The 15,515-nt window shown below is 37.5% G+C and overlaps 1 protein-coding gene across 3 annotated transcripts in view; it reads left to right on the top strand.

Annotated features, from left to right (window-relative positions):
• The window catches only part of trim36 (tripartite motif containing 36), a 94,377-nt gene that overhangs the window by 16,307 nt on the left and 62,555 nt on the right, over positions 1 to 15,515 (top strand). For 2 of the 3 annotated variants that reach the window (XM_057831305.1, XM_057831306.1), the window contains exon 3: positions 10,336 to 10,401. The exons of the other annotated variant lie outside the window; for it this stretch is intronic. In XM_057831305.1, the coding sequence (XP_057687288.1) occupies positions 10,336 to 10,401 (66 nt within the window). The remainder of the gene's footprint in view (positions 1 to 10,335; positions 10,402 to 15,515) is intronic. 3 annotated transcript variants of the gene reach the window in all.

The following is a 15,515-nucleotide window of genomic DNA, read 5'->3' as shown; positions in this document are numbered from 1 at the left end:
CCACGGTACTCCGGTTTCCTCCCGCATCCCAAAAACATGCATGGTTGGCTGATCGAACACTTTAAATTGTCCGTACAAGAGTGGTTGTGCGTCTCCTTGTGCCCTGCAATTGGCTGGCAACTGATTTAGGGTGTACCCTGCCTACTGCCCATCGTTAGCTGGGATAGGCTCCAGCACCCCTGCGACCCTCGTGAGGATAAGCAGCTCAGAAAATGAATGAATGAATTAGATCTGCAGCTATCGATTATTTTAGTCGTCAATGAATCTATCAGCTAGTTATTTCGAATAATCAAATAATCAGATTAGGAACATTTAATGCGTTGCAGAATTAATTGTAGGAGATGTAAAACTAAGGCTTGCTAAGATTGCACTTTCAAAAGAGCATTCAATGCGAATACAAAATAAAAATTCCGAGTGTTTCTTCAAACTATGAAGAATTGCACTTTTATTTAAAAATAAATTAAAATACCCGGGGTTAGAATAAATAAATTAGGTTGTTAGTACAACAAAAGAACAATTGGCTAACTTGCATAGCAAAAGTCTGCTAGCTTAAATGCTATAAAATGCTAACGTTTTTTGACAATGCTCTTAACAAATCGTTCAAACACATAATCTCCCCATAAACGGCTAAATATACTGATGAACTAGATTATGAATGCATAAAATACTATTAGCGCAAACAAAAACTTACTTTATGTTGGTCTTAACAGGGAGCAGCTGGATTCAGCCATGTTAAATAAGTTAAACCTATCGTTAATCTTAACTCGTAAACTGTAGTGCACTGCTGACCAAGAAAAGCAGCAGGAGGGCGAGTGTGAGGATATACGAGCATGAAGCAAAAATGATCATACCACCGATTTTCTGTGGCCAATCGGTGACAAATAAAAAATGGGAGAGATTAAAATCCACACTTTCGAGTCATGGTGACGGTGGCGCTCAATGTCAAATACTTAAATTTTAAGGTGCTTTAAAGATGCCACGTGATTGAACAGGCCGGCGTGATCACAGAATGGCAAACTTGAGTCTGATTAGTATAATGGAGTCATGTGATTATTATTTCAATGTCTCATTGGTGAAACTGGTTGAGCCAGTGTTGGCATCTCTGGCAAAAAAAAAAAAAATGGAGAATTAAGAGGAAAATGTAACGACTAGTGTAGCCCAAAATAGCGGAGTAAGTATAGTGTTTCTTCTTCACAAATCTACTGAAGTAAAAAATATAGCTTCATATAACTACTCTTAGAAGTACATTTTCCTCAAAACGTTACTCAAGTAAATATAACGGTGTAAATGTCACGTGTTACCACCCACCTCTGACTGAGTTTTGATAAGATCAAGTTTTAATAGCAACTTTTGTCTGTTTTAAGGAAAGAAGAGGGTGTCAGAAATAACCCCTATACTGCCGTGTGAACAAACACTTGAGTTTTATTAACTTTACCTGGCTGGAAATGACACATTCACACAGTCTTCTATCAGTTAAATTTACCACTAGGCACCATTGGTGTGTTTTCATAGTCCAAAGCAGGTATGCACCACTCTGTGGTGTTATTTCTAAACCGTTGTAGTTCTACCAAGTGATTAGATATCATGGGGGTGACCATAAAACCCTAGCTGGTTGCTTATTAGTCTGTCAAATTTGTCATCATTAGCATAACCACTACGAGTGTTGTTAATAACAGCGTTAGAGTATAACTGCGTTACTAACAGCGTTATTTTTTTTCAGTAGTGAGTAATAGAGGTGTGCAAAATTTCCGATTCTTAGATTATTCGCGATTCGGCCGTGGAAGATTCGAGAACGATTCACAAACATCCAAATTCCGATTATTGAAATATGCGAAGTAAAGCGGAAGTACACAACACTCATCGCGCCGCGCGGTCTTCGGGACGGAACGGAGCGAGAGTAGCTAAACATCATGCTTCCCATTGCCCGGCCCCTCGGGTAATGCCAATGCTCAACTCACGGCTCGAGCTCAACTCATGCAACGAGATAAAAAAAACACAACAACATACCTGACTGCTGCCTAAAAGCTGCTACAAGTACATCCATATAATGTTTAGGTGGATATCATTTATATAGGACTAGATGCATATTAATTTGGTAGTGTTAGCAGCACATTTACAAAAAGCTAGATGCGGCGTTATAAACGGCCGCCATCTTAAAGCAGTGCACTTCCCTGCAAGGCTTGTAGCGAACCTGCCAAGCAAACCTAATTAACTTTTTATCTAAAATACTCCTAAATCGGTAAAATATTGACTTGAATCTATCTTCAAAATAGTTTAAAAACTTTCACATGTCGAAAGTAGACAAAAGGGAAATTATGGAATAACGGGAACAATTTTAACAAATTTAACGGTTGATTCACAACATTAAATTAATTGAATGTAGTTTAAAGCTGCTGATACAGAATGGGCACTGGAGTTTTTTATTTAATGTTATTTTTGTATATTTGTTTACTGCTATATGTTAACTTCATACTGAAATAGTAGTGTGGTTTAGCCTGAGAGGATTTTTGAACAATTTTGGAACTAATGTACAAAACATAAAAAAAAAAAAAAAAAAAAAAAAGAAAAAAAAAGGAGGGGGGGGTGCATCAATAATCGTTTTATAATCGAATCAGAGCCTCTGAATCATAATCGTAATCGAATCGTTAGGTGCCCAGAGATTCCCAGCTCTAGTGAGTAATTAATTTTCCCACCTTTGCAACGCCGTTACTGTTACTGAGGATGTGAAGGGTCGCGTTACTACAGTTTTAGTTGAATGAAGTGTGAGTTGTCTGATTTTGTCACACGTCTGTTACCTGAACCAAAAAGAGAATAGAGTGGGGGAGAGAGGAGAACACGATGAGTATTGGCTAGGTGGGCAGATCATGCCCTCCTCACTCTCACTGCATGGCACGCTCCGGCAAAGTAACACAACAACAAGACAGTGATAATGACGACAGGCCAGGGAATTTCAAAGGTAGCGTTCTCAAACTTCAATTATTTTCAGTATTTAAAATTGTTACTTTACGGAATATTTGAGGATAGTGTTCTGTTTATTGTGCAGTAGGCCAAATATAGTTTCGGAGATTTGCACTGGTGAATGGTCAGAAGTTTACATTTGTGTTTTCTTAACAGACTGTAATATATTTATCCAAATGAATACCAAATTTTCTAATATACTGTATATAATGTTCTTATTCTTTAATCAGTTAATATAAACATCTTTGAAATGAAATATGTCATGTAATGTGTAATTTAATAACGTGTATAGGCATGTGCCGGTTACCGGTTTCAAGGTTTATCTTGGTATGAAAACGTCACGTTTTCAAAACCACTAAAATTTTCCGTCATACCGTAGTACGGTATTCGCTATTTTACATGTCCCAAAAGTGCAGCCAGAAGTGTCTTTGAGAGGCAGCGCTCACCCCTCCCTCTCCATTTGTTACTTTGTGTGCCAGTGACGCTGTCCTGCTAGAGAGCCAGCAAACCAAAAAAGAAACACTCCAAACACAAGGCGTACTTTTCTTGAATTTATGGACGTCTCAAATCATGGTAACTGAAATATACAAAATGAATACATTCAAAACGTTGTACAATAGTATTTTTACACGTGTGAGTAGCTTCATTAGCACAAACACAACAGAATGTGAGGAAGTCATATCCATGAACACCATGAAAAAGTTATCCAAAAATAAAAAACACATTTTCCTTTCAAATTCAAAATACAAACTGACTAAAAACTTACAAAGAAGAATGTTAACCTAGTCTTAGCTGGGAGAGCAACTTCGTCAAGGTTATAAATCTCACGGCCACTGAGAAACAAGCTGGAGTGAAGGGAAAATGAATAGCGTCAAAGATTACTAATTGCGACAGATGATCTTGCCCTAAGCAAAAATGCACGTTCGCTGGAAAAGGGCAGGTCTCACTCCCAATGTTTTTAGATGAAACCTTTACACAACAATATTTACATTTTAACTTATTAACTTTGTCTTTTTAACACAAAGGCATGACATGTACACTAGTTGACACAGTGGCTGAAAATGGCGAAACTTCACTTGAACTTTTTGACCCCTCCCCCCCAAAAAAAGTCGTGCAGTAAATATTTTTAAATTTTATTTAGAAGTGTTTTTTAAGAAAAATTTTTTTTTAATAGCAATTATTTTTGTTCTTGCTCTAATCTTGAGCAACCTCAGCTGTGCCTGTGGGTAGTCTATAAGTTCTATTCATTTTAATTTTATTTAAAATGTTTGTTTTTTTTTTGTTTATTTATTTTAACATTATATTCATGTTTCAATTTGCAAATATGTTCTGAAAAAGAAAAAAAAAATCCCGGAATTATTATTATTATTATTTTTAACCCATACATCTCAAAATAACACATTTTGGAGCTATAATTGCAATACTGTGAAACCGCGGTATTTTTGCCCAAGGTTATCGTACTGTCAAAATCTCATACCGGCACATGCCTAAACGTGTAGAATATGCAAAGTAACGTTACTTTGCTGATTACTAAGACTAATTACTCTTACAATTAGGTAACTGAGTTACTAAGTCAATTACTTTTTGGGAGAAATAATTAGTAACTATAACTAACTACTTTTTAGAAGTAAGAGTAACAACACGGACCACTACTCATATGATAAAAACGAACATATGCTCAAGCTAACGTTGATTTGGAAACTGCAGTATTTTCGCATACTTTGCAGCGGACCTTAGTCACCTCTCAAAAACAAAAAACTACCCGGTAATTGTTACATCAGATTGGTCATTGTAACATTGGCGGGCATACATAAATTAGAGATTCATTTTTTGCAAATTAATCTTCAAAGATCAAAGTTTTTGTATTTGGAAATTAGAGTCGTAAGTAGTTTACACAATAAAACAAGTCCTAATTTGACTCGAAAATAGAAAAGTATGTGAAAGTTGCTTTTTTTTTTTTTTTTTTGGCCAAGCATATTAGGGTCATGGAAAAAAAAATTGCGAATGATAGCTTAGCTTTGGGCGTTGTGTATTTCTACTCTCGTCACTCTACTGCAGCCGCTCAGTGTACAACACTGAGACCCAACTACAAGTGGTTGCTATGGCAATGAGAGGTCCTCTTCTGAACAGTATTAAAAAAAAAAAAAAAAAAAACTTGAAAAAAAATCTCTCTGGGACAGCCTTCCTCTTGACACTCCAACTCAAGACGAATAAGTTTATTATGGCAAATGTGTTGACACAGGAAACCAAAACCTCCACTTTTGAATAAGCAAATCTCCCAGCAGGCTCAAAACCCCAGTGTGAGTTCAGACAACTCCCCTATATGTAAACTATCAACAAATGCATTCATCTAGCATTAGAAGGCTGTAAACATTCTATTGAGGATTATAAATTGCAGCATTTATGTTTTATAAGACGATTACGAATACACACAGTCCATCTTGTTTACAATTTACAGGCTTGTTACCACTTCTGTTAACAAGTCGGGCAGCACCTCTCGAATGATCGGTTGCCATGGCAATGCAGACTGCCCCGTAAGGAATGAATGAGGGATTAGTGGAAGGTGAAGAATGGAAGGAGACCTGCTGGCTGTTTATTAATTATCAGTGTGCAACTGGGACAGGCCTCGCTGTGCCAAAACTCTCCACAATTTCATGTCTGAAGCAGACAATACATTGCGCATGGAGGATATTGATGAGCTAAAAGTATTGATGTCAATATATTGACAGAGCTGTTTCATTTAGATTTTTTTTTTGCGCAAACTGTCAAAATATGCCAACTTTATTTTTCGATTTTAGAACACATTTCGTGGTGTCATCAAAAGAGCAAAATACATTTCTTCTAGAGCTGATACAGTGTATTGGAGTTTACATGTGCTTTAGAAAGTAAAAAGCAAGGATCATAGAGATGGAAATAAAAAATACTATATTGCATGTGGGAAATTTCTACGCAAATACTAAATAGTATGGGTGTACCGAAAGCAAAATTATTTTCCGAAACCGAGTATTGGAAGAACGTGGCCAAAAGACCGAAAGGCCGAACAATACACATGAATAAAGACATTTTTTTTTTCATTTTTAAAAAATTATATAATTATTTCATTTAGTTATTTTCCGACTAGTGTCCTTTTTTTTTTTTTTTTTTTTAATTCTATTTTTTGACGATCAGGCGGAAATAAAATATGGTCCCTTCTCACCAGTACGTAAATGTCTACAAAACTGTCTTTATTTCCCGGTAATTGCTCATTTACCAAACAAAACAGTTGAAGTGGGCTAATAGCTAAATGCCATTTCGCCAACTGGCTCTTCTATAGACTTACTGACCAGAAAAGCCAAGTAGCTCTGCTTTAGACTGGCCAGTGTTTTAAGAGGACGCTCGCCATTCTGAAGCTTATGCTAATGTGAATGCTATGCTAATGCTAGGAGTTACATTTAGCGTCTGATGATCGCTCAGGCAAAGCAGCTGCAGATAGATAAGAAAAATCTTATCATGTTTCCAAACAAGCAAGATGGAGCGCCGCCCAGCTTAAGACACATCCTATACTCCGGTGAGGAGATGAGAGCGTGGCCCAGCACATCTCACATGACTGAAACGACACAAAAAACACTGCTACGATGAAAGATGACTTACTCACTGTTAGGGCTGGGCGATATGGCCTTAAGTACGTATCACGGTAAATTGAGCAGATTTACCTCGATAACGATAAATGACGATAAATTCGCCGAAGCAGACTGTTATATCATTTGAAAATCTCAATCAATCCATGAAATACAAATGAACTGTTTCTCGTTGATTTATTTACCATCTTTCAATGTAACATATTTAACATACATGCAGTCTAAACATCAAGTATACAAAAATTTCTTGTAAACTATAAGAATTCAAGTATGAACATTTATAACAGCTTGTATGACTTGAACAATGTACAAGATTATAAAAATCAATTCAACGACTGTGCAAACATGTCATTGTAACACAACAGCTTTAACAGTACACTTCAGACAACCTATTGTTAATGGCTGCTGTGACATAATTACTCAACACAAGTGTTTACTTCAAGGGTTCAGTTTTTTTTTTCCAGAGCATTTTTTTAATACATGCACGCACAAACATGCACCCCCCCCCCCCCCACAAACACACACTTTAAAGCTATATTGCTCTTTTGCCAATTAAACATTTAAGATTTTATAATGGCAGTAATGACACAGAGTAAAGCAAGCACATACAGAAACATAGCTTTGGCCATTAAACGGTCACTGTTGGATTATAATTTATGATAAATGCTTTACCATCACAGAAGATATCAAAGAAATCACACACAAACAGAGATACAAAATAACATGACATACTAATTACTAGATGCAGTCCGTGTCTAATCCACTCATTAAGTTCAGCCGTTTCAACAAGGTTAGAGCCGCTATCCGACTCCATCACGTTGATTTGTAGCCGCTCTTAGCTGCTAGCGTTAGCCTTTGGCCTGGCTACAAGTAGAAAGCACTGAAAGCACACGCTCCTGAAGTCGTAAAAACCAGGGAGGAAAGCGGGTGAAAGCCTGTCTGGAGGCCGCCAAGAGTCTACTTAATGTCGGGTGAAAGTTTGCCAAAGCGCCCTTAAGCCCGACTCCATCACGTTTACTTGTAGCGTTAGCCGCTAGAATTAGCCTACCGGGCTTCTGTTTGTTTGAGTTCCTGATAACCACCTGACTTCATATGTAAGTACACTGACTGCTTTCTTAAAGGGAAATGAACATAACCGGACAACACATAGTCAAAGCGGGATGTGAAGACTATATTTTCTTGTTTTATTAAATGCCGAATTTACCGACATGGTCAAAATTACGTCGGTCATCATTAAGTATTCCGGTAAAGACAAATTTTCGGTATACCGCCCGACTCTACTCAATGTACAACATGAAAATGTCACCCAATGTGAACATATGACAGAAACTATATCGCATTTACATCTCGTTGTCATCTCGTGAGACAAAAACTGGCATTTGTCTCGTGATGTTCTAGTCTCCCTAACCACGTTTTTAACTTGTCATCCTGTCGTCATCGTCATGAAAAAATTGTTCGTCGAGGAAATATTTTCGTCATTGTTGACGAAAACAACACTGTTCTACTGCACTTCAAAAAAGTCCACCACACTCAAGAATCACGATCATAAGTATTGAACAGTTCTGATTTTCGATTGTTTTTTTTGTGAAAGGGCTGATAGGGTAAAACCACTCTAAATGCACCACACTCCAAAGGTTGGTGGCTCAGGATAACTGTAGGGTCACTGGATAATCTGGCCTTTGCTGTTTTAGATTGCCAGAGAAAATATTCGGACTGATTGCCGGTATATCTGTGTATGTCTTGCTGATGCTATTAAAGCTATCTGAAATTACAAATAATGGTATTTAGATATTTTATTTTGTAGTGAAGTGAATCTTGTTTTGCATGGACATTGTGTTCAAGATGCACTCCATGGACACATCATTTGGTACACCTGTTCCCTTGAATGACATCCCATTAGGATAGTTTGATACATTTTATGACACATTAGGTACCTATTGAAGTGTCCTCTGAATGCATATACTGTATACCACGCATTACAGCGCTGCACTTTTTTCCACATTTTATGTTACAGCTGTATTCCAAGATAGAATACTTGCATTTATTTCCCCCCCAAAAATCACATACACGCAGCACAAACTATAAAGACGTGACAAATTTGTTAAAGAATAAAAAAATATATTAGAGGTCGACTGATATGGGATTTTTAAAGGCCGATGTTTAAAAAAAAAGAATAACTTCAGCCGATTGCGATGTGTAAAGCTGAATTTGTAAGCTGATATTTGAGGCCAATTTATCAAAGCAGGTTCATGATGAAGGCAATGGAAACATTATATAAATGCGTAATTAAATATGACATTTTTCTTCTCCTACTTCTTTTTGTAACAATGGCCGTTAAGTGGTGCAAAATACAAAGATCATCACCCAAACAGTGAACCTAAGTTATCGTATAATATCGGCCAATTTTGAGAGAAGCCCATATATCGGCCTGGTATAGCCGGTCAACCTTTTATAAGGTGGCAGCAAACATACTGTAAGTTCGTCTATTACCGTAATCTTTGACTATAAGCCACAGGCCCGCCACCCACTAAATCTGACATGAAAACAGCATTTGTTCATAGATAAGCCGAACTGGACTATAAGCCGCAGCTGTCCTCACTGTATTATGAGATATTTACACTAAAATATATCATCCGGTAACACTTTATTTGACAGCGGCATCATCGGACTGTCAAAAGACCAAATGAACCACCATGAACCAATTGGCTGCAAAGCTTCATTGCTTCAAGAAGCTTCAATTTGGCTATCACTGTTCTCTTGGGGGAGACAGTCAACCTCTGCTGCCACCTGCTGTCAACACTGTTGTCATCCAACATGCCTCCTAGCATGTATTGCAGCACTACAGATGTAAATAACAAATCAAAATTCATGTTCTGTGCTAAATATTTCTTCAGTTACTGTTCTAGTTGTTTCATTCATTGCTAGTTATGGAATTTGGTAACACCTTATTTCACAGTGGCGCCATAGCACTGTCATAGAACCATCATAATTATGACATGACACTGCTATGAGCATTAATGAATGCATATGACAGATGTCATTTTGTGTCATCCGTCAAATTATCTCCCTTTGAAACGGATCTAAAAGATCCGAGCTGGACAAAAATGGAGTTGGTGACATAATTTGCCGGATGACTCTTAATGACATCTGTCATAAGCATTCAGTAATCCCCATGATAATATCATGTCATAATTATGACAGCCTTATGGCAGTCTTATGACACCGCTGTCAAATAAAGTGTTACCTATTAACCCATATAAATCAACAAATAAGCCGCACTGGACCGATCTTCGGGGTGGGTGCGGGAGTCCATATAATGGCCCGATGTATCATCAGCCAATATGTCGGTCGACCTTTAATAGATATATATACATTCACAGTATTTGCTCAATTACACATTTGGCAGCAAAGGCAATCTTAGATCTTTAGGCTCTTTACCTATTCTTTGCTCAACTGTTAGTGCTTATATCACCTTAAATTCAAAATCAATTTAATAAATATTTGTATTATTTGATAAGGGAATATGGAAAAAAATTGAGCGCTGCAAATATTCTCCATACACACTAACTGCACTGTAAATGTCGAGAATACTCTCTCTGCTTACTATTAAAAATTGTTTGTGTTCTACTCTCACCTACATTACACTCTGTGATGTTTATTTCTTTACCGCCTGCTATCACTGACTGTTTTCATGATTGAGTCACACATATTCATGTTTGTTTCATATTTTATTGTCACCTCTTTTGTTGATTACTTACAGCCACAGTGCGAAGGTCGCTCGGAAGTCGAGGTAGACGCGGCCTCCGGCTGTTGAGTAGCTGTAGTAGTGAGTACAGTGTCGCCAGTGGACCCTCCTTGTGAAACCCTAGCTTGAGTGCTATTTCTCTGCTACTGCCCACCCTTTTTTTAGCCTACCAAACACAACTGCAAACTCACAGTAGATAGGAGTTAAAACCATTTTGACAAGTGATTAGTGTCACTTAGTTTGTAGCTTGTAACAAAACAAATGACATTTGCAAAAAAAAAAAAAAAAAATGGCATGCCTCTCCCATCACAATTAAAAAAAGATCCCACCGTTAAGCAAAGACCTTTGCCGAGGCCCAACAGTTATGTCAGATACCGAGGGTCCTATTTTTACGACTGAGTTCTGTTCCTTTAGCAGTAACGTAAACATAATTTAATAAATTTGAACTTGCTGAAATATCACTAGCAGTATAAAAATTATAATGACATGCAATACATGGACATTAGCTTACCCTGTAGTGGTGTCTAAGCTTTAGGCCATACAATATTATGCTCTAAATTGACATTCCCCTCTTTGGTGCCAAAAATGTCTCATTGCTATAAAGTAGGGAGACAGAAATGCTGTATGAGCATGAAGCAGAAAAACTTAAATATATTTTCTTAAAGGCGGCACAGTGGCCGGCCGGCCTCCCACCTTCCTGTGTGGAGTTTGCACGTTCTCCCCGTGCCTATGTGGGTTTTTTCTGGGTATTCCGGTTTCCTCCCACATCCCAAAACATGCATGCATATTAAACTGATAGAACACTCTAAATTGTCCGTACGTGAATGGTTGTTCGTCTCCTTGTGCCCTGCAATTGGCTGGCAACCAATTCAGGGTGTACCCTGCCTACTGCCCAATAATTTGCTGGGATAGGCTCCAGCAACCCTGCGACCCACGTGAGGATAAGTGCCTCAGAAAATGAATGAATAGATTAGGGCTGCAGCTATCGATTATTTTAGTAGTCGATTAATCTATCAACTTGTTAGTTCGAATAATCGAGTAATCTGTTTAGGAACATTTAATGCGTTGCAGAATCAATTTTAGGAGATGTCAAATTTAGGCTTGCTAAGATTATAATAAAATCCCAGATTGTTTCCTCAAACTATGCAGAATTGCAGTTTTATTTAAAAATAAATTAAAAATACCCGGGGTTAAAATAAATAAGGTTTTAAGTACAACAAAAAAACAATTGGCTAACTCGCATAGCAAAAGTCCGCTAGCTTAAATGCTATAAAATGCTAACGTTTTTTGACAATGCTCTCAACAAACTGTTCAAACACATAATCCCCCCCAAAAATGGCTAAATGTTATGATAAAGTAAATTACTAATGCATGAAAAAACATTAGCTCAAACAAAAACTTACCTTATGTTGGTCTTAACAAGGAGCAGCTGGATTCAGCCATGTTAAATAATTTATGTCATATTCACTGTTCCCACTAGAGGGCAGTGTATCGACCCAAATTAATGAAACTAAATGCAAACACTTTGAAAACAAACCATTACAACGTGACTCCAATTAAACGAATAATCGAAGCAGCGAAATTTGATCGCAAGCTTTTTTCTAATGGAATTACTCGAGTTATTCGATTAATCGTTGCAGCACTACCAAAATCGACAGGAAGTGACTAGACACGTGCCGATTACCAGTTTCAAGGTATAGTGTGGTCTGAAAAGGTCTCAAAGGTTTCAAAACTGCAAAAAAATTCCGTCAAGCCGTCCCCACAGTATTAGCTATTTTTATGTCCCAAAAATACAAATACTCAAGTTAATTGATTAATCAGTGCAGCACTACAATGAATGCATTTTTTTTTTTTTTAAATTAAAAAGTCTATCCTTTCACTCGATTCCAATCCACTTAAAAATGGCGCAGTTGGCCCGATTTCCGATCACGTGGTCGAATCCAGACATCTCTAGTATTGTCAATGTCAGATGAAAAACTGATGAAACAAACAAATCTGTTTCTAAAACAAATGTGGAAAAAATGTCCGAAATTTATATGGGAATGAGTCTTTAAGTTTCCAATGTATAAAGATACAAATTGTGCACATGTTTATTTTGAGAAGATGTGATTGTTGCACCTCTACAGTTAGCATAGGGTAATAATCAACTATACTGTGTTATAATTGAATCTGCGTTGTTGCTGCTATAGGAATCCCTAGATACATGTTTCTTATTAGACAGAAAAAGAGAAACGATAAATATATCACTAAATGCTCCAGTACAAGAAATATCGCTGTTTAATAACCCTGAGGTAAAATGCCAACCTCGTAAACTTGAATAGTCGTTAGTCACGGTTGCTAATATTTCACTCCACTTGTGTAGGCGGTCGTGCTGCATTACAAAGCTGATGACAACTGCCGAGCAAGCACAAATATGAAGCCATTTCTAGCTTCTCTGTGGCCCTGGCAATTAGGCAGTTTCAGGTTAAAACTTTAATAGAAATCTGGTCATGGTTTCAATGCGAACATTTTTTATCCTGCCGTTCACTTAAAATGAGTGCAATGAACATCCTCCCTCAAACAACAATAGTGGGTTTATGTTGAAACAGAGGAGACTTGGCTCCAACAAACCCGATGCTGTTTGGGCTTGCCCAGATTATTCTTTATATTGACAGAGGTGCCCTCAGGGCCCTCTGTTCGCTCCAATTAGCATCACCCGAGAGGCACCTCATGGCGTTAAATACATAAAACGGCTGCTAATCATTTAGTGCTTGCTGAGGAAAAATTGTAACTGCAAGCCAAGTAAAACAAAAGCGAAGTCAAGTGAGTGTTTGTGAGATGGATTTGACAATATTTAATTGCTCTTGGGATGATGATCATTTTTCATGTGATGACTTTTTTAAAATTTTAATAAGGATAAAAAATTATAGATATCCAATGTGAACTAATTTGGTTTTTTGTTGCCAAGTGCAGTTGCATGAAAAAGTACTGTATCTGAATCTTTCGGAATTACTACCATTTCTGCAGAAAATCACCATCAAATGTGATCCAATCTTTGTCAAAATCACACAGATGAAAAAACTGTCTGCTTTAACTGAAACAACCCAAAAATTTATAGGTTTTCATATTTCATTGAGGATAGCATGCAAGCAATGACAGAAGGGGGGGAAATAAGTAAATGAACCATCACATTTACTATTTTGTGCCCCCACCCTTTGGCAGCAATAATTTCAGCCAGACACTTCTTGTAGCTGCAGATCAGTCTGGCACATCGATAAGGATTATTCTTCTCTACAAAACTGCTGTAGTTCAGGCAGATTCCTGGGATGTCTGGCATTAATTGCTGTCTTTAGGTCATGCCACAGCATCTCAATGGGGTCTGACTTGGCCACTCCAGAATGTGCATTTTGTTCTTCAGAAACCATTCTGAAGTTGATTTACATCTGTGTTTTGGATCATTGTCTTGTTGCAGCATCCATACCCTTTTTGTTTAAACTGTCTTGACAGACGGCCTCAGGTTTTCTTGCAAAACATCCTGATACTTTTGAATTCATTTTTCCGTTAATGATTGCAAGTTGTCCTGGCCCTGAGGCAGCAAAAAAACAGCCCCAAATCATGATGCTCCCTCCACCATGCTCATGTTGTAGATGAGGTGGTAATCTTTGTGAGCTGTTCCATTTTTGCTCCACACATGATGTTGTGTGTTACTCCCAAACAATTTAACTCTGGTTTCGTCAGTCCACAAAATATTTTGCTTGTGAGGAGTGTCCTAGTGCCTTTTTGCGAACATTAAACACCATACTTGGCCATAGTCTTTAGCAGACACTCTGGGGTTCTTTTTTACCCCTGAGTATTCTGCGCTGAACTTGTGGCGTCATCTTTGGTAGACAACTTCTCTGACTGTCGTTTGATGACCACCCAGACTTTTACAGATTGTTTCGTATCCTTTCCCAGCTTTATACAAATCAACAATCATTGATCGCAGGTCTTCAGACGGCTTTTTTGCTCGAGCCATGATGCACATCAGACAATGCTTCTCGTCAAGACAATTCTTACCAGGTGTGAGTTTTATAGTGGGCAGGGCAGCTTTAAACCATTCATCAGTGATTGGCACACACCTGACCTAAATTGTTTGGTAAAATTTGTTTTTAATGCTCTTCAAGTCTCATTAGGCAGAGGCTTCACGTCCTTATTTGTCCCCTTCTGTCATTGTTTGGATGCTATCCTCATTCAAATATGAAAACCAATAAATGTTTGGGTAGTTTTAGTTAAAGCAGACACTGTTTTTACATCTGTGTGATATTGACAAAGATTAGATCACATTTGGTGATTTTATATAGGAATGTGGATATTCTAAAAGGTTCAGATACTTTTTCATACCACTGAAAAACTTCCCAATCGCTTGGCGCAGAATTGCATTGGATGAATGAATTGACAAACACCATTCCAAGGATTTTATCTTCTCTGCCTTTCTGTAATTTACAGTCTTGCTGTGTGAAATGATAACCATTTACTTCTGACTAAATCTTTTTTTGAAGCCTCACACTTAGGACCTACTGTACTGTGAGCCAATTCTTAGGCGTCGTCTTGGTTTCTCGATGTAAAAATATGAAGTCAAGTGAACTTAAGTCGAATTTATTTATAGCCCTAAATCATCTAAAAGAATCCCGAAGGGCTTCACAGAACAACAAGATGAAGGGGAATATTTTATTACCTGTTTAAATTGGATCAGGAAATGTATTGGTTGTGCAAACACCTGCTGTTAATGCCATTCAGCTCCCATTAAAGAGTACTGAAAGTAAAATCCTGAAACATTAAACAGTTGGAAAGAAAAGTCACCCAAAGTTCACCTGGAATGTGTATTGTATGCTCATATGGAAAATTCACTCTAAACTAAATATAATTGTCCATAACTTTTTGTAAATGGTACGATTTGGTGTCTGGAGAACATGACGTCAGCTCGGAAAAGTCGAGCTACACCCATGCTAAACAGATGTTAGTAGCCTATGGAAAGAAATTTAGAACATCCAAAGATTCTTCCATGTCTTTTACATTGCGAATAGTCATGTCTGTGGATGTTTATATTTTTTATTTATTTATTTTTTACTGACGGACATGTCATTAAAAAACATTGGAATCATCCCTACTCAAGCAGCAGGGCCAGATAACTTGACATATAGAAGCCAAGTCATTCTCATCATCATATTGAGTTGACA

Source organism: Corythoichthys intestinalis, chromosome 3 (genome assembly GCF_030265065.1).
Source record: "Corythoichthys intestinalis isolate RoL2023-P3 chromosome 3, ASM3026506v1, whole genome shotgun sequence".
NCBI classification, from domain to species: Eukaryota; Metazoa; Chordata; class Actinopteri; order Syngnathiformes; family Syngnathidae; genus Corythoichthys; species Corythoichthys intestinalis.
This window is presented reverse-complemented; position numbering and strand designations above follow the sequence as displayed.